General features: G+C 41.4%; 1 protein-coding gene across 10 annotated transcripts in view; it reads right to left on the bottom strand.

Annotated features, from left to right (window-relative positions):
- The window catches only part of CAB39 (calcium binding protein 39), a 105111-nt gene that overhangs the window by 13616 nt on the left and 71553 nt on the right, over positions 1 to 19942 (bottom strand). For all 10 annotated transcript variants that reach the window (XM_015111248.3, XM_077956483.1, XM_077956480.1 and 7 more), the window contains 3 exon segments: positions 16708 to 16872; positions 14438 to 14556; positions 8528 to 8696 (listed from right to left, as the gene is read on the bottom strand). In XM_015111248.3, the coding sequence (XP_014966734.1) occupies positions 8528 to 8696; positions 14438 to 14556; positions 16708 to 16872 (453 nt within the window).

Raw genomic sequence — 19942 nt, 5'->3', positions numbered from 1 at the left:
TGTTAACAGCCAGCACAGAGAAAAAGGTGAATACTAAGCTGGGAAAAGGAGGAGATGAGGACAATCAGCAGTGCCTCTATCTACCGACAGATAAGGAACCTTAGCCTAGTGACTGCAGCCAAAAACTTTGGACGGCTCAAACTGGTGTGAGTGTGGGTGGGAGGGGCTGCGTGTAGACCAACAGAATAGAACATAATGGGCAAAGGGCATGCAGACCTGCAAAGTTTAAGGTGCATGTGACCCCAGAACAGCAGAGTTGCAAGGTCAGTCAGCAGAGGTGAGAATAAAAGGATTCCTGATCTTCCATCTATCTGAATTCCAGTCTATGGCAGGCCCTTGTATAATGGAAGAAAGACTAGGGATCATTTCCCAAGTCCAGCAGACTGAGCAGCCAACTTTTAGGGTGGGCTGAATTTAAAAGCTTCCTAAAAGCTTGAGTTTGGGCCGAAACATCATGTGACTAAGACAGCCCTGGGATCCCTGAAGAAATCCTGCTAACCCAGGGGGCTTATTTTCACATTCATCTTGGCAAACCATTTGGCCCCATTTCCTACTTGATGTTTGATTATGTCTAAGGACAAGGAACTCAATTCTCCCAGTTGTGTGGTTCACCTCTGGAGCTCTTACAGTGAGAAAGTTCTTCCTGTGCTAGGGTCAGACCTATCCCCAAGTACTTTCCAGGAACCATCAGAGCCGACAGATGCATGTTTTGTCCATTTTCTATGGGACCCCACTTCAAATACAAGTAGCGCTCTCATGGCAGGTCCCTACCGAGTCTTCTCTTCTCCAGGCTAAATACGTCCAGTTCCTGTTATTAACCACTCCTCGAATGACAGGGTTCTGAGTCTCCCTCACCAACTACTGTCTTCTGAAAGTCATCTATTTGTCTATGTGCCTCTTAAAGTGTAGCGCCTGGAATGGAACACATTTATGTGTTGTTACCTGATAAGCTCATAGCAAAGTGAGACTATCAGTTAGCTCCTTAGGTTACATACTACCTGGTCACATGGAGCTCTGGGGGATGCATTACCATACTGCTTAATTGTATTGGAGGTATTCAAAATTGTTTACTCAAAGTGGGCTCTGGTAGCCTGCCTGCCTGGGTCCAAAGTCTGACTTCCCCATTTATTGTCTGATTTCAGTCAAAATCTCTAGGCTTCACTTTCCTCATCTGTAAAGTCAGTAATAACAACACTTCCTTCCTAGGGTTGAGTATGATATGAAATTATCTACATTCTAGTAATTATTATACGAGTATCTCATTTCCTATTAATTATTGTTATTCCTCCATCCCATATTTTATACAGTTGAGTCCTCCAGTGGAAGACCTCAGTTACTGCATTTAACTTCATCCTGCTATATTCTGATCTCTCTAACCTTTCTAAGTTTTGGGGTCCTCTGTTATCTGCTCTCCTTACCTTCATGGCTAACATCTACACATTTGATAATTATGCCGTGTCACCCTTTATTTCAGTCACTAATAAAAACGTTCAGCTGGGTGGGGAAAGCCCCGTGGAAATTCACTAGAAGTTTCTCTGCAGGGTGACGGCAATTTACTTGCAAGTAGTGTATGGATATAACATACAACTGGTTGTGAATCACTATACCGAAACTCCATCTAGCTCAGCCTTTTTACTGTTTCTATGAAAACAGATTTGTAGAATTATACAACATCTAGCATATCCTTTATTGTGATGAAGGAGTAATTCTAACAGCTAATGTTTATTGCACAGACACTGTGTGAAGGTAACAACTGATATGGTCATGTTATTACCTGCATCTTAACAGATGAAGAGACTGGAGGTTAAATCAGCAGCAGAGCTGGTGTGAACGCAGGCAGCCATGCTCTTTTACTCCCCCAATCCACCAGTACCTATGAGATCAATATGACTGAACTTCCTCTTAGTGAATCCACGATGGCTGTGGGTACAGTTTCCAAAATGCTCAGAAGCCATCTTTTTTTCTTTTTTTTTTTTGATTATACTTTAAGTTCTAGGGTACATGTGCACAACTCGCAGGTTTGTTACATATGTATACATGTGTCGTGTTGATTTGCTGCACCCATTAACTCATCATTTACGTTAGGTATTTCTCCTAATGCCCCACCCCACGACAGGCCCTGGTGTGTGATGTTCCCCGCCCTGTGTCCAAGGGTTCTCATTGTTCAATTTGCACCTGTGAGTGAGAACATGTGGTGTTTGGTTTTCTGTCCTTGCAATAATTTGCTCAGAATGATGGTTTCAAGCTTCATGCATGTCACTACAAAGGACACGAACGCATCCTTTTTTATGGCTGCATAGTATTCCACGGTGTATATGTGCCATATTTTCTTAATCCAGTCTATCATTGATGGACATTTGGGTTGGTTCCAAGCCTTTGCTATTGTGAATAGTGCCACAAGAAACATACGTGTGCATGTGTCTTTATAGTAGCATGATTTATAATCCCTTGGGTATATACCCAGTAATGGGATCACTGGGTCAAATGGTACTTCTATTTCTAGAGCCTTGAGGAATCGCCACACTGTCTTCCACAATGGCTGAACTAGTTTACACTCCCACCAACAGTGTAAAAGTGTTCCTATTTCGCCACATCCTCTCCAGCACCTGTGGTTTCCTGACTTTTTAATGACTGCCTTTCTAACTGGTATGAGATGGTATCTCATTGTGGTTTTGGTTTGCATTTCTCTGATGACCAGAGATGAGCATTTTTTCATGTGTCTGTTGGGTCCCAGAATCGCTGGGACACATTTATCATTTGCCCACTTTTTGAAAGTGGGCAATTCATATCATTTGCCCACTTTTTGATGGGGTTGTTTGATTTTTTTCTTGTAAATGTGTTTAAGTTCTTTGTAGATTCTGGATATTAGCCTTTTGTCAAATGGATAGATTGCAAACATTTTCTCCCATTCTGTAGGTTGCCTGTTCACTCTGATGGTAGTTTCTTTTCCTGTGCAGAAGCTCTTTAGTTTAGATCCCATTTGTCTATTTTGGCTTTTGTTGCCATTGCTTTTGGTGTTTTAGTCATGAAGTCCTTGCCCATGCCTATGTCCTGAATGGTATTGCCTAGGTTGTCTTCTAGGGTTTTTATGGTTTTAGGTCTAACATTTAAGTCTTAATCCATCTTGAATTAATTTTTGTATGAGGTGTAAGGAAGCGATCCAGTTTCCGCTTTCTACACATGGCTAGCCAGTTTTCCCAGCACCATTTATTAAATAGGGAATCCTTTCCCCCATTTCTTGTTTTTGTCAGGTTTGTCAAAGATCAGATGGTTGTAGGTGTGTGGTAGTATTTGAGGCCTCTGCTCTGTTCCATTGGTCTATATCTCTGTTTTGGTATCAGTGCCATGCTGTTTTGGTTACTGCAGCCTTGTAGTATAGTTTGAAGTCAGGTAGCATGATGCCCCCAACTTTGTTCTTTGTGCTTAGGATTGTCTTGGCAATGCAGGCTCTTTTTTGGTTCCATATGAACTTTAAAGTAGTTTTTTCCAATTCTGTGAAGAAAGTCATTGGCAGCTTCATGGGGATGGCACTGAATCGATAAATTACCTTGGGCAGTATGGCCATTTTCATGATATTGATTTTTCCTATCCATGAGCATGGAATGTTCTTCCCTTTGTGTCCTCTTTTATTTGACTGAGCAGTGGTTTGTAGTTCTCCTTAAAGAGGTCCTTCACATCCCTTTAAGTTGGATTCTTAGGTATTTTATTCTCTTTGTATCAATTGTAAATGGGAGTTCCATTGGCTGTTTGTCTGTCACTGGTGTATAAGAATGCTTGTGATTTCTGCACATTGATTTTGTATCCTGAGACTCTGCTGAAGTTGCTTATCAGCTTAAGGAGATTTTGGGCTGCGATGATGGGGTTTTCTAAATATGTCATCTGCAAACAGGGACAATTTGACTTCCTCTTTTCCTAACTGAATATCCTTTATTTCTTTCTCTTGCCTGACTGCCCTGGCCAGAACTTCCAACACTATGTCGAACAGGAGTGGTGAGACAGAGCATCCCTGTCTTGTGCCACTTTTCAAAGGAAATGCTTCCAGTTTTTGCCCATTCAGTATGATACTGGCTGTGGGTTTGTCATAAATAGCTCTTATTATTTTGAGATACATTCCATCAATACCTAGTTTATTGAGAGTTTTTAGCATGAAAAGCTGCTGAATTTTGTCAAAGGTCTTTTCTGCATCTATTGAGATAATCATGTGTTTTTTGTCTTTGGTTCTGTTTATGTGATGGATTACATTTATTGATTTGTGTATGTTGAACCAGCCTTGCATCCCAGGGATGAAGCCAACTCGATCTTGGTGGATAAGCTTTTTGATGTGCTGCTGGATTCAGTTTGCCAGTATTTCATTGAGAATTTTCGCATCAATGTTCACGAGGGATATTGGTTTAAATTCTCTTTTTGTTGTCTCTCTACCAGGCTTTGTTATCAGGTGGCCTCATAAAATGAGTTAGGGAAGATTCCCTCTTTTTCTATTGATAGGACAGTTTCAGAAGGAAGGGTATCAGCTCCTCTTTGTACCTCTGGTAAAATTTGGCTGTGAATCCGTCTGGTCCTGAACTTTTTTGGTTGATAGGCTATTAATTATTGCCTCACTTTCAGAGCCTGTTATTGGTCTATTCAGTGATTCAACTTCTTCCTGGTTTAGTCTTGGGAGGGTGTATGTGTCCAGGAATTTATCCATTTCTTCTAGATTTTCTAGTTTATTTGTGTAGAGGTGTTTATAGTATTCTCTGATGGTAGTTTGTATTTCTGTGGGATCAGTGGGTGATCTCCCTTTTATCATTTTTTATTGTGTTTATTTGATTCTTCTCTCTTTTCTTCTTTATTAGTCTTGCTAGCGGTCTATCCATTTTGTTGATCTTTTCAAAAAACCAGCTCCCTGGATTCACTGGTTTTTTGAAGGGTTTTCTGTGTCTCTATCTCCTTCAGTGCTGCTCTGATCTTAGTTATGTCTTGCCTTCTGCTAGCTTTTGAATGTGTTTACTCTTGCTTCTTTAGTTCTTTTAATTGTGATGTTACAGTGTCAATTTTAGATCTTTCCTGCTTTCTCTTGTGGGCATTTAGTGCTATAAATTTCCCTCTACACACTGCTTTAAATGTGTCCCAGCGATTCTGGTACCGTTGTGTCTTTGTTCTCATTGGTTTCAAAGAACATCTTTATTTCTGCCTTCATTTCATTATTTACCCAGCAGTCACTCAGGATCAGGTTGTTCAGTTTCCATGTAGTTGTGCGGTTTTGAGTGGCAGAAACCATCTCTTTAGAAATACTTTCTAGAACGTTATACAGGCGCAGTTTGGGGAAGCTACCTTCATTTATTCTAGAACATTGGAAACATATTTTTGGCTTTCTAATGCCCCTCCCCATCTCCTTAATTCCTCAAAAAAGAAAAAAAATTAACAAATATTTGGCCATCTGGTTTACTGAGTATCCATTTATTCAAGCTATGCATTTTGGACATATTTAGAGCATTTTTTTTTAACAGAGTCTCACTCTGTCGCTCAGGGTGGAATGCAGTGGCGTGATCTCGGCTCACTGCAACCTCTGCCTCCTGGGCTCAAGGGATTCTTACGCCTCAGCCTCCTGACTAGCTGAGACTATAGGCACACGCCACCACAACTAATTTTTGTATTTTTAGTAGAGATGGGGTTTCATCATGTTGGCCAGGCTGGTCTTGAACTCCTGACCTCAGGTGATCCACCCACCTCAGCCTCCCAAAGTGCTGGCATTACAGGTGTTAGCCACCGTGCCTGGCCTAGAGCAGTTTTAATTTCCTTTTAAGACTCAGCACCTGTTCCAGAGCTATGGGTGAGCCACATGTATTTGGAAATTTTTGTGTGTAGAGCACATTTTCCGGGAGTGCGCTCTTGCCACATTCTCAAAGGAAAGCATGAACCATAGATCTATTCTCCTTTTCCATTATAAAAATATTCTCTGCAAAGAGGAGACTAGCAGCAAGGCAGGAGAGGAGCAGCTCCGCGTCCCTCCTTGTCAGTGCCTCCGGTGTACAGCTGTGAGGCTGTTCCTGCTGGTCTTCCTTTCTTCCCTGACTGGAATTTCTTTCAGGGAGGAGTAGGAAGGTGACTTTCACCTGTCTGCTAGTTTAGCCACCCTGAGATTACAATAGGAGGTCTGTCCTCTCTCTCATGTGTTGTGTTGGCTGTAGACTCTGCTTAATCTTGTTTCTTGGAGAACCCTCTTCTTGGGGGCCTCTCCTCTCAGCTCCTTCCTTTCCATGCCATCAAGAGCACCTGAGATGCACAGTCCAGGCCGGCTCCCCAGTGCTTTCTCTTCCAGAGCTCACCCTTAGGACACTACCTTGTTTTATGAAGCTTCCTCTTTATCAAGTAGGGGTGACCTGCCTGGCTGCCCAGTCTCCCTCTCTGGCTACCATGACCTGAGAGGGCTGCTTTACCCATAGTGATCCCTCACTGTCATTTTCTCCTTGGTGAGAATTATCAAAAGAAGTAGCTCTAACTGAAATGAAATTATCAGCCAGGCCAGACAAGACTCACTGCAAATCCCATTTCCAGCACGTAGTCAGAACATCTCTCTCACCTCTGAGCCACCTTTGCCATCTGTGCCAGAAGCATGTCATTCACATCCTGACAGGGTCAGGCGTCTTGCTGCATTCTCCCACACCACTGCTGCTCAATCCTCTTTCCTCACTTTCATGTGCCCAGAGTGCTGCCGCCCTCAGGCTCCTGGCTGTCCTTCCACACAGGGGTCTCTCTGCTTGACACCTGGTGCTGCTACACTGCCCTTCATGGTGGGTCTGCTGCTTCTGAATGAGGCATAACCTTCCACTGATGTATTATAAGCATGAGTCCTAGCCCACCAACTGTGGTGACACCTAAGACATCATATTGACCACTCTATGTTATAATCTCAAATTCATTTTGTTTTGCTTTGTACACTTACATACAAGTATCTGGGGCCTCACCTGAGACTTTTGATTCCCTCTTTTAAGAGTTTTGGGAAATAAATTCCTGGGGGCCTCTCACACTATCACCTGATTCTCATTCAATAAATCCCTGGGGGCCTCTCATACTATGACCTGATTCTCATTCAAGGTAAAACCCTAATGATCAATGATCAGGTCCCCAGGTTTCATCCTATCTTTAGGGCATTCATTCACTGAGGTGGGACATATTTCACCCAGAGACCAAAGTGTGTTCTCATTATTTCAGGGGCTCTTCAAAATCATGAAACTGAACCCTCCAAGAAAGGTGGCCACTTCTCACTGTGATAGTGTTCATGGTTTCTGAGCATGGTTGTCTGCATATCAGTATGCTAAATACTGGTGTGTGTGTGTGTGTGTGTGTATTCTTTGGTGTATGTATATATATATACACACGCATATATATATATATGTATTTTTGTTGTTGTTGTTTTCGAGACGGAGTTTCACTGTTGTTGCTCAGGCAGGAGTGTAATGGCGTGATTCTTGGCTCACCACAACCTCCGCCTCCAAGTGATTCCGCCTCCACTTGAAACCTCTGCCTTTCAAGTGATTCTCCTGCCTCAGCCTCCCGAGTAGCTGGGATTATAGACATGCGATACCACGCCCGGCTAATTTTGTCTTTTTAGTATAGACGGGGTTTCTCCATGTTGGTCAGACTGGTCTCGAACTCCCGACCTCAGGTGATCCCCCTGCCTCAGCCTCTTGAAGTGCTGGGATTACAGGCATGACCCACTGCGCCTGGCAAGTACTGGTTTATATTAAAATAGCTCTAAATATTTACTCATAAGGTTAGGCAACTTATATAAGGGAATGTAATCTACAAAGGCTTGCTCTCATTGTAAAAGACTCCTGCTTTATTCATAGATTGTAAACAGCACAGAACCTTGTAACTCAAAACAAGAATCTACACGTTGTACAGTGATATCACATCATGTATGTATTTAATTTATACAAATATACACCAAGGGAGGAAAGGCAGATGGGGGAGCAGGGAAGATACATTATGATGTGAATAGTGTAGGTGATTCTGTCCACGTACTACATTTAATAGACATGATCCAGTGTGAGCAAGAGATGGGAGAGGTGAATCCACTGTTTCCTCAGGCCTATTTACAATGTATCTCTGTCCTGAATGTGGTCCTAATATTTCATGAAGTGTATATTCCAAATTAACATAAACCTGAACAGAAGCCAACTACTTCATCTGGTGCTTAACCAAAGAAACTGCTACACAATGTTTCAACACAGGAGAAAACCTGGTTGTTACACATGCTGTACAGTACATCATACTTAATTATAATTTAACAGCAAAGTAAAATGTTGACCACACAGGACTTTTGTCTTTTAGATATATTTTAGAATCTAACTTTTCCACCCTTTTAAAGCTGTGACTTTACTGCATATACCTCTTTCACACAGACACATATAAAATGTATCTTTCTCTTCCCACTAGAGGGCAGCCACGTGTAGATTTAGGAGGGCAACGAAGGTTTAGAAAAATAGCACACCTGTTAATCTGACTTTCAAGCATATTTAGAATTCTACAGTTTTTATGTTACCTTGAATGTGGCAAATGCATCTGAAGCTATGTCAAATGTTGACATTTCGACATATCTGAAGAAATCATAAAACTGTTCCGACCACAAAATGATTTTTGCAAGTGGTTCATGTCTGATGCATTCTCTTAACATTATTCCACAATTTAGAGCTATTTCTGGAGATTCATACCTGCAAAAACAAAAAACCAAACAAATAAAAAAAACAAACAAATATGATTGCTCTTTCAAAACTCCAACACTGAACAGTTCAAACTTTTAGGGCAGAAAGTTTTCGGACATGTATCCTAACTAAATGACCATCGCAGATTACAGAAGGTATTTCTGTAGAGCATGTGCTCAGGTAAACTGATTCCAGAGTGCAAACACACACTAGTTGGTGATGACCACCTTAAACCAAAGAAAAATAGCCATACGAGTGACTGTGTGACTAAAGGTTCATTATTTAAGCTGAAAGATTTCAAGAGAGGTATTTCGGGTCATACCATAACTCTATACAGGGGTTAGCTTTTACAGATGGTGCTCTTGACACTCAGAAAAACCAAAAGCTAAATCAAAACACAGAAGACAAACTATTTCCCCAAATTCAGAGTCTCTAAATAGGTCTATAAATATATAGAATTTATACCTTGTTGTTTTAATTCAATACTTAAGATAGTACTTGGAGTCTCTCAGCCACATGTAAACACCACCAAGCTGATAAGCCTCCTCCTGAGGACTTCACTAAGGGTCCCCATCAGAGAGCCCAGGGGCGACGAAGCAGGCGGCCCCCCCTCGTCAGCTCTCCACACATAGCCTTCCCTATGCTCATCCCCATGTCTCTGGCTTCTCCTCCCCTGCCATTAGAGAGACACCTCTCAGCCAAGCAAGAGGCATTTCCCCTTCGGATGTGCACAAGCCCTCTGACTGGCCTCTTCCGCCCCCTCCAACACATCGCTCTCTTCTACTTCCTCTCAAGCTGCATGCACTGGCTTTCTTTCCACCTCACATTCTCCTCTAGTTTCTTGTAGTCATATTCCATTTCCCAACACACTAGCGAAATAAATAACGGGCCAGCAAAGATTCCCTCTTGGCTAAATAGAGTCTTCTACTCAAGTGTCCTGACAGGCTGTAAAAAACCAAATGAAAATAAAACATTTCACGGTTCTCTCCTTTCTATCTCTCTGACTGTTCCTATTTCTTGCCTGGCTGAGGTCTTTACCTGTATCCCACAACCTGCTAATGAAAGCCCATACAATCTCATGGCTCCCACCACGACTACTAACCCCACCTCCATGTCTACTCCTGAATTAGGCACTTTCTGTTGCCTGTGGACAACTTCCGTTAAAGCGCTACCATAAACTCAACGTGTCTCAAATCAAATCTCATCCCCCTCCATAAAATCACCCCCATCCCGCTTGCTTCCTCATTTCTATAATTTGGCATCATTATTTTGTTTCAGTCATCCAGTTCTAAACCAGGTTTAACAGAAATTTCCATGTTCTGTATCTGTGCTGTTCATTATGGAGAGATTGGCCATATACAGCTACTGACCACCTGAAATTTGTCTAGTGTGACTGTGGGGTTGAATCGTAAATATTATTTAATTTCAATTAATTACATGTGGTTAGAAGCTACTATATTGGACAGCCCAGTTCTAAACCTTTCCTTCTTTACTCCAAATCTTCCCACCTTCAATGTTAGGCTTTGAAAGCCTTCAAAGGCTTTAAAAAATGTTTCTCTGATTATCTTAGTTTCATTTGCTTTTATCCATTCCCACTGCTACATTTATTCATACCCGGACAATTGCAAATGCTTCCTAGCCAGCATCTTTGTTCAAGCTCTGTCATAATAAATCTACCCAACACACAAGTGTATCAACAGCATTTCCAGCTTGGGAGCTTAAAATGATTTCTTCTAGCTAATCAAATAAACACAAACTTCTGGACTTAACTGTCCAGTCTTCCCCTCATTAGATCTCCTGTTATAGCACAATGTCACCTCCCACCCTGCCATACAACTTTCAAATTTTCTCCTTACTGCTGCCAATCATGTTATGTTCATTCCTGCCCCTATACCTTTGTTCCCAGTCATATGCCATTAGGATGCCTTCTCTCTCTTTTCTGCCTATGTAAATTCTAAACTAGTAGGAACTCCCATCTTAAGTCCTATCCTTTTATCAATCCTTGCCTTATTAACTCAAACCACATTTTATCCTCTGAAATCCTGTAGTACTCATTTGTTATCTAGTAGTGGTGTCCTCTTACACATCATAGATCCTCAACAAGATAAAACCACACTCCTTGGCATCAGTGGAGGCATGCAGCTAGAATGCTGACTGGCTCTTACTTGATGGAAATATCTGCTCACAAAATGGCTGATCATACAATTCATCTTTGCTGAACTTTAGTAGGCAGGAAGGACAAGGGTAAGACAGTTTGGTACAACAAGTTGAGCAGGTTTTGATGGAGGCTTGTCAAGCTTGTCTAAATGATTAAACCATAAACAAGTACAAGGCAAACAGTTATGCTGTATAACCTGTGAGCACTAAAGTGAACAGCATATTAACATGTAAACTGCCAGTAAAAAAAATCGCCTCCAAATGCAGTCTAACACCAGCAATAAGACTTCAAATGCATGCTAATATTAGCAACATGGCCCCCCAAATAAACATCTACCATAGAAGTACTTACAGCCTAAGAAGATAATCACACTGTATGGAAGCAGTTTAAATTAATCAACAAAGGTACAAAAATCTTAAAATGCAGTTCACAGTGCTCCTTGAAGAAATGGCTGTTTCCAGGTCTGGCAGGACTCATACAAAATGAGCAAGATGGTCATCCTACGCCAGAAAGCAAGGAAGCTATCACAGACTGATGGGGTCTTGCCAAAAGAACGCAGAAGCCAACTTGAAGGAGCTCCCAAGGGCCAAAGATGGGGCAATTTGGACACAAGAAAGTAATGACTGGAATCGACTGAGACATATCAAATGTAATTTTTAAAAAGACAAAAACTTGAGTGTATAATGATCCTTAAAACAACTCAATACTTATCTAAGGAAGTGGCCAGGTCACCAACTGATTATACTAAAAAATAATACCTGATTATACTAAAAAATGAGACTATTTTGGGATAACTAAGTCATCAAGGAGGAAAGGTTCTTCTTTATAAAAACAATTTAATTATATGAAGAAGAAATAACAGAATCAGGAAACTGCCATTCTGAATCTAGGCAATGATTCTCAATGGAAACTAAAACCAGGAGGCGAAAGGTCAATGAGAATTCTGTAATGGGCGGATCACAGACTGAGAACACCTGCATCCACTGGTCAATCCCAACATCACCAGCAGTGGGATAACCAGTGCCACCCAATATGAAGCACATAGCACCATCCATGAACTTCTGTCCCCCTCAAAGTGAATCTGAATCTAATTTAAAAAAAGCCAGATCTAACTATCCACCACTTAAATCAATAGTGGATAGTGGAACATGTTACAGAAGCAACAGGAATGCCAAGTCTAAAATACATGATTTTTCTACAAAACCACCAATCCAGGCTTCAACAAAGAAATGGCATAATATTAACTATTACAGATTAAAAGAGAGCTCAGAGTTACATTAACCAAATTCAGTTTGTGGACCTTGTTTGTAACTTTTTTTTTTTTTGGAGACGAAGTCTTGCTCTGTCACCCAGGCTAAAGCACAGTGTTGCAATCTCGGCTCACCGCAACCTCCACCTCCTGGGTTCAAGCTATTCTTGTGCCTCAGCCTCCCGAGTAGCTGGGATTACAGGTGTGCGCCACCACACCAGGCTAATTTTTGTATTTTTAGTAGAGGTGGGGTTTTCACCATGTTGCCCAGGCTGGTCTCAAATTCCTGGACTCAAGTGATCCACCTGCCTTGGCCTCCCAAATGCTGGTATTACAGGCGTGAGCCACCATGTCCGGCCTGGAAGTAATATGAAATAAACTAACTGTAAAATGCCATTTTTGTGAAAATTGAGGAAATCTGCAAATCAGGCATTCGACATTAGGTTGGCAAATGGTATCGTAACTGTGTTATACTGTGTTTTGTATTGTGTACTAGGGATGCATACTGAGGTGATGTCATGTGTCAGAGGAAAAAGGGGGCAAGGACTAGAGGAACAAGAATGACAGAACTTTAACTGTTGAAGCTGGGTTTAGGGTAGGAACTGGTAAGTGGTTTTTTTTTTTGTTTTTTTTTTGAGACAGAGTCTTGCTCTGTCACCCAGGCTGGGGTGCAGTGGCCGGATCTCAGCTCACTGCAAGCTCCGCCTCCCAGGTTTTAGGCCATTCTCCTGCCTCAGCCTCCCGAGTAGCTGGGACTACAGGCGCCCGCCACCTCGCCCGGCTAGTTTTTTGTATTTTTTAGTAGAGATGGGGTTTCACCGTGTTAGCCAGGATGGTCTCGATCTCCTGACCTCATGATCCGCCCGTCTCGGCCTCCCAAAGTGCTGGGATTACAGGCTTGAGCCACCGCTCCCGGCGGAACTGGTAAGTGTTGTATGTACATTCTTCACAACAAAGGAGGCGCACAGGAGCTTCTGGTGGATCCACCAGTTGCATTCTCCATGGTACTTCCTGGCTGGAAGTGTCCGCTCTGGCCAGCAGAGGTGAGAGCTCTAAACTATAAATTGTATCTCAAAAGTCTTTCTTTACAGGCCATTTAACAATATTCATATCATGCCTCTGATTACTCTGAAGTGAAAAATGTCGGCAGAGTTAACTAATGTATTGATTTTAATAATCCTTGGTTTCTACGGAAAAGGAAATATGGGCTTTAAAAACACACAAAGGCACCTGAAGGCTGCTCTAAGATCACCAAAATTTCACACTACTCACTGCATGTTTATACATACAACTCTGAATTGATACAACAAAAAATCAGATGCCAAAAGTTCTGTATCCCAAAATCTGAAGAAGTAACACAGATGGTTAGAAATAGAAAGAGGGAAACAGAATGCTGGCGTGCAACACAGGCACTGACTCACACTTTGTCTAAACAAGTTTGAACTTGGGGGAAGTGTTAAACCGCAGAGATGTGAATCAGACTGAGGCAAGCTATAAAGCCAGGAGGAGTAGAGCAAGCTGATTCACACCAACAGCCATGCCAGGAACATGCCTGCCCACCAACTTAATAGAACAGACCACCACCAAAGCTGGGACAAACAGATGCACACCATACCCTGGGCTGGCACACAATTCTGGTGTGAAACAGCAGGACATTACCTTGCCAGTCAATGAGGCTCAGGGATGAGGGAGAAGGGCATTTGGTTCTATGGTTCGGTTTTTAGGCTTTTTTTTTTTTTTTGCTTTTAAACTGACAAGACTACCCCCAAACATTAATGCCTGCTTAGACCAGTAGTAATTTCAGGAAGATGCACTGTGAAATACCAAATTATATGGATTAGTAAGTGGACACAGAGAGGTAAAGATCAAAGGGCACTACTTCATAAACATGTACTTTGCTGACTCAACAAAGTAAAGCTGTAGATAATCCATGCTCCATTTAAGAGGCAGCTTTTACTGCCTTATGGCGTGCATATTATGTCCAAAGGAGATGTCTTTCAATATATAACTTAACTGATACTTCAATGAAATCCAACTTTTTTAAGTCCTAGAGAACAGAAATAAGACCACAGAGAATTACTATTTTTTCCTTCAGTCATGCTGGATTTGTGAATTTAAAAGCTCAGAATTCACCTAATTTTAAACTCCCACCTGTAGGGCATTTTCAAATTCAATTTTGCTCACAGGTTGGATTTCAAGGAGGGAGAGGTGTTCAAAATCTATGAAAAAATAATCTTAACTACAGAGAAAATGCCTCCCACATTCAGCATCCTGTTTTTTTTCCCAAGGCAACCTTTCCTTTATGTTCAACTGAGAATACAAATTTTATTACATTGTACATACCCTTTCAATAACATGAACAAAATATTCTGTTGGGTGCAGATGTATTCAACAGTAGGAGTTCTTGTACCAATTTGTCTTCTGAGAATATTGTTGAAAATTTGAGCCACGTCTTTTTTGCCCTATTAGGAATACAATCATTAACATATTGTCCTGACTAAACATCAAAATGCCCATTCACCCTCCCAAATGAACTCGAATAAGGCCATTGTACTTATTGTTACGACTGAGTATCTGACTTTAACACATTCATAGACATTAAATTATCTCTTCATTTGTAATTCTATATTCTAAGTTTACTAGTGTACTATTTTTAACATGAACAATGTGTTGACAAAAACAACAATGGGTTGACTATATTCCACATATAATTTCAACGATTTCTAAGTCTCAGGATCATGCTGACTCTGATATGAGAAACAAAACCCTGCAATATGTTAACAATCTAAGGGATCTGAATTCCACCCAAATGGAACAAGCAGCTACAAATAAGATGCTTACATTGGGAACACTATATGTGCTTTCCTTTTATAGTGATGGAAGGAGAGGAAAATATACTCTGCCACTACATTAAAAATGGAAGAATTCTGTATGAAACTGGGCTTTAATGGAAAGTAGACCTATCTTCTAATTAAATGAGGCCTATTTAGGGAAGACTTTATATAGATTAACAATGAAGGTACTAAGAATCACATGATACAGTAGTTCAGAGATCAGAACTTCATTACACTACTGTACAAAACAGATGGATCCTTCCAGTGAATCTTACAATCAGAAAGCTGCACAAGAAATCAACAAATGGAGAACTGGACTCCAAGCAGCATTTCTGAACAGTCACTTGTTACAAGGCTAACAAGCCCACAGGAGAGTGAGTGAAATGCTAGCTTTCCAGGATATATCTAAAGCCAAACAGAGAGATAATCCTGGGCCCTGCACTAGCTCAGAAGCAGTAAAGGCAACCTCTAAGAACCAGCCTTTCTTTAAGAACCAGCCTTAAGGGCACAATTTTCTTTTAAGCTGATGTCTTTAAAGTTCCACATAAATATTAAATTCAGTGTCCAGGTCAGGTGGAGGCAGACAAAGGAGAAGGAACCTAGATGTTCCACTACATCCCCAACTTTGCAGAGGAAATAAAAATTGCTGCTGTTGGAATTTGATATATTATTAAAAACAGATGAAATCAGCTATAAAATGGAAACACTGCAGTTCTATCCGCTCTACAGTAGGACAGAAATAAAATTTTACTTTATTATCAGTATTATACTCAACTTATGAACCATACCTTCGCATCCTTTTCCAAAATTTAATCTGACTATATGTCTGTCATTTTCTCCTCTGAAACATGTACCTGTCTTTCAAGCACCTGTACAGACATCCACTCATTCAGGCTGACAAACACTGGGGCTTAAAACAAAGCACACTGATGACAAAGAGCCACGGCGCTTCATTAGCTTCATTACCATATATACATCGCGACTATTCAGATGGTCTCCAGGATCATTATTCTCACTGTTAAATTCACTAAATATTTAACATAGCATGATCCAACTGTATTAACTTGGGCAACAATGTCAAATGCCTACCAGGGCTGGGCAGGAGATGCAAATGGGCCTGAGACAGGAGAAGCAAACCCAGGTGTGGATGCCCTGTGATGCTACTGTGCCCTAGCTGAAGGGTCAAGTAGGACTATATACCCAATATTGCTAGAATCAAATTTTTCAAGAGAAGCCAGAAATTCAGACTGTGTATAAATGTCCTGTCACTTAAATGTTATACTAATTTAAAATTTAAAAGCAGTGCTAAGCAAACAAAACACATATGGTCTCTGGCTGTAATGAATTAACAGGTAACAAAGAGACATAACTGGATAGTTCTCTATGATTGTATTTTCCTCTGAAATTCTAACATTCTATAGTTGTCTTTAGATTGTTTATTCTTTGAAAGTCAAGGGCCAGTGAATTATTAGAGTACTACAGTGCTCTAATGAGCAGTTGTTTTTTAAAACAACCTAAATGAAAGGGCATAATGAGCATCTAAGAAACTACACGTCCAATGTGATGAAACAGGGAAGAATCCTGTCCCAAGCCTGAAACACCCCTAGGTTCCTGCCTTTGCTCTGCTAATCAGGTAGGCAGCCCAGGCATGCTGACAGAGGTCAGTAACCCTGAGTCAGGAGCCCAAGAATAATCTTACAATGTTCCAAAAGAGAGAACGTATGGAGATGAATTATGTGTAGGGTACTGTTTTTTAAAAATAAGAAACTAATTTCTTACCTCAAAGTCAATGAGCTGTAAATCAGCTACCAGGGTGCTAAGGAGCCCACTATTATAGAGTTCTTGAGCAAGTTGAGCTACTGCTTCTGTCTGAGGCTCTTTTTCGTTTGTGCCATACAGAATTTCTTTCATGGCAACCAGATTTTTGGAAACTTCTTCTGTAGCCTAATTTTAGAGAGAGGAGTTGGGGAAGAGGAGAAAAAAAAATTCATTTTAACAAACATATAACACATCAAAATTTGTCAAATCACCTCTCTATATTACAGACCCACGGACCTATGAACAAGAAGCAAAGTGGGCAAGCTCCATCCTCGCCCTCAGGAGCTGGGCGCTATGTATGCATGCACATGGGAACCAACATGCACACTCCACAGGAGCCAGCATGTGCACAACAGACACCCACACACTGAAAACCATGTTTATGTATGGCAGAAACAAAACAGGGAAAAGGTTCACTTCCTCAAGTGGGAGGGAAACATCACCAAAGAGGCAACTGGGCTGATTCCCAAGAATGAAGAGATTCTGTCAAGCAAGTATGGAGAATAAGGAATGGCATGAGCTAGGGATGAGGGAGAAGGGAAAGTACAAGTCCTATCGCAGAAAAGGTGTGGAGGAAATAAGGGAGAGAGCAGAAAATGGCTGAGTGCAAAGCTCAGGTGTTAGTGATAGATTAAAAAGTCACTAAAGACCTTCTACTTCCGCTCAAGAGACAGGAGGGCGAGATTTACCTTTTCCCATGAAAAAGACTAATAAAAATAACTTTTTTTGTTTTTTTGAGACAGGGTCTCGTGCTGTCACCCAGGCCTGGAGTGCAGTGGTGTGATCACAGCTCACTGCAGTCTCAACTTCCTGGATTTACGCAATCCTCCTGCCTCAGCCTCCTGAGTAACTGGGACCACAGGTATGTGCCACCATGCCAGGCCAATTTTTGTATTTTTAGTAGAGATGAGGTTTTGCCATCTTGCTCAGGCTGGTCTCAAACTCCTGGGCTCAAGTGATCTGCCCAACTTGTGCTGGGATTACAGGTGTGAGCCACCGTGCCTGGCCAAAACAATGACTTTCAAACACTGGACTTCAGGCAGTACAGGACAGTGATCCCTGAAAGAAGGAAAACAAATGAGGGGTACTTCATAACTACCCTACTTTTTTGCTAGGCCACAGCACAGGGAGGGGGAAGCCAGTCAGAAGAGGTGGTAGTCTCCATGGGCAGAACTGGCAACCCAGGGAGGCCAAGAAGACTAGAGTTTACAGGGCAGAGAGGAGACAGCTGCCCAGACAGAGCATGGCAGAGCCCTGCAGAGCCCACTCCTGTCTTCAACTGAGTCCTGATAACCACATGTGGGTAAGGAAAGTAGCCAAGGCTAGGAACCAGAACCTTGGAGCTCACATGGGGCTGGAAATAGCTTTTGTTTCCTACCAGCCTAATGGAAAACCTCATATTCACTAGTCATCAAGCAAAGTACTCAGGAGATTTTGCCTCAGTAGGCATACAAAATTAATCCTAGGCCAAACTCTGATCTGGTCCTGCCCAACAAAGCTTAACAGAAATCCTGGAAAGGACCAAAATTGGAAAACACGACTAATAATAACTAATCAACAGAAACAGCTGTGGAAATGGCACAGATGGCAGAATTACTCAACAAGGACATTAAAATAGTTACTACAACCGTATTCAATATATTTAAGAAAAATGTACCATGATAAGTAGAGGAATGAAAGGCATAAAAAACACCTGAAACACTGAGAAATAAAACTACAAGGTCTAAGACAAAAATTATACCAGATGGGATTAACGGCAGATTAGACAGTAGATAATAGGTTAGTAAACACAAACATAGAGCCTAAAATCTATCTAAAATGAAACTTAGGGGAAAGAAGGGACATCTCATTAGTGAGCCAGGGGATAACTTTAAGCAATCTCACAGATGTGTAACTGCAGCCCTCAAAGGAGGTGGAAGGGCAGATAAAATATTTGAAAACATAATGGACGAATGTTTTCCAAATTTAATGAAAACTGAATTCCATAGAGCCAAAACATTAAAAAATCCCAAGCATGAGAAACAGGAAGACAATACCAAGGCATAGAATAATCAAACTGCTTAAATTCAGTGCTAAAGAAAGAATCTTAAAAGTAGCCAGAGGGAAAAAATATTATGGACAAAGAATCAAAGAATGACAACAGACTTCCTGACAGGAATGATGCAAGTCAAAAGATAGTGGAGGAACACTGTTAAAATACTGAAAAACACAACCAAATTGTCATCCTAAAATTTTATACCCCAGCAAAAATATTTTTCAAAAACAAAGGCAGAATAAAGAGTTTTTGAGACATAGAAAACTAGAACTATTTCATCACCAGAGACTTGTACTTTGTGAAATATTTAAGGAAGTTCTACTGGCTGAAGAAAAATGATTCTTCACAAAGGAACGAAAACAATGAAGATAGTAACGTGAGTAAATATTAAACAAAAATTTCCCTTTTATTTAAAAGAGAATTAACTTTTTTTCTTTTTGAATCAGAGTCTTGTTCTGTCAACCAGGCTGGAGTGCAGTGGCGCAATCTCACCTCATTGCAACCTCCGCCTCTCAGGTTCAAGCGATTCTCCTGCTTCAGCCTCCTGAGTAGCTGGGACTACAGGCGCATGCCACCATGCCCAGCTAATTTTTGTATTTTTAGTAAAGACGGGGTATCACCATGTTGGCCAGGATGGTCTCAATCTCATGACCTTGTGATCCACCTGACTCGGCCTCCCAAAGTGCTGGGATTACAGGCGAGAGCCACTGCGTCCAGCGAGAACTGGCTCTTTAAAGCAAAAATAACAATGTATTCTGGGGTTATGTATATGTAGAATAAAAATGGCAACAACAGCTCAAAGAGGTGTAATGGAGGTACATAGGTATACTGTTGTCAGGTTTTTTTTTTTTTTTTTTTTGAGACGGAGTCTTGCTCTGTCGCCCAAGCTGGAGTGCAGTGGCGCGATCTTGGCTCACTGCAAGCTCCGCCTCCCGGGTTCACGCCATTCTCCTGCCCCAGCCTCCCAAGTAGCTGGGACTACAGGCGCCCGCCACCTCGCCCGGCTCATTTTTTGTATTTTTAGTAGAGACAGGGTTTCACCGTGGTCTCGATCTCCTGACCTTGTGATTCGCCTGCCTCGGCCTCCCAAAGTGCTGGGATGAGGTTCTTATAACAACTGAAGCAGTATATTTCCTGAAGATAGACTATAGTAAGTTAAAG

Source organism: Macaca mulatta, chromosome 12 (genome assembly GCF_049350105.2).
Source record: "Macaca mulatta isolate MMU2019108-1 chromosome 12, T2T-MMU8v2.0, whole genome shotgun sequence".
Lineage (NCBI taxonomy): Eukaryota > Metazoa > Chordata > Mammalia > Primates > Cercopithecidae > Macaca > Macaca mulatta.
Note: the sequence above shows the minus strand (reverse complement) of the source record. Positions and strands in the feature narration are given on the sequence as shown.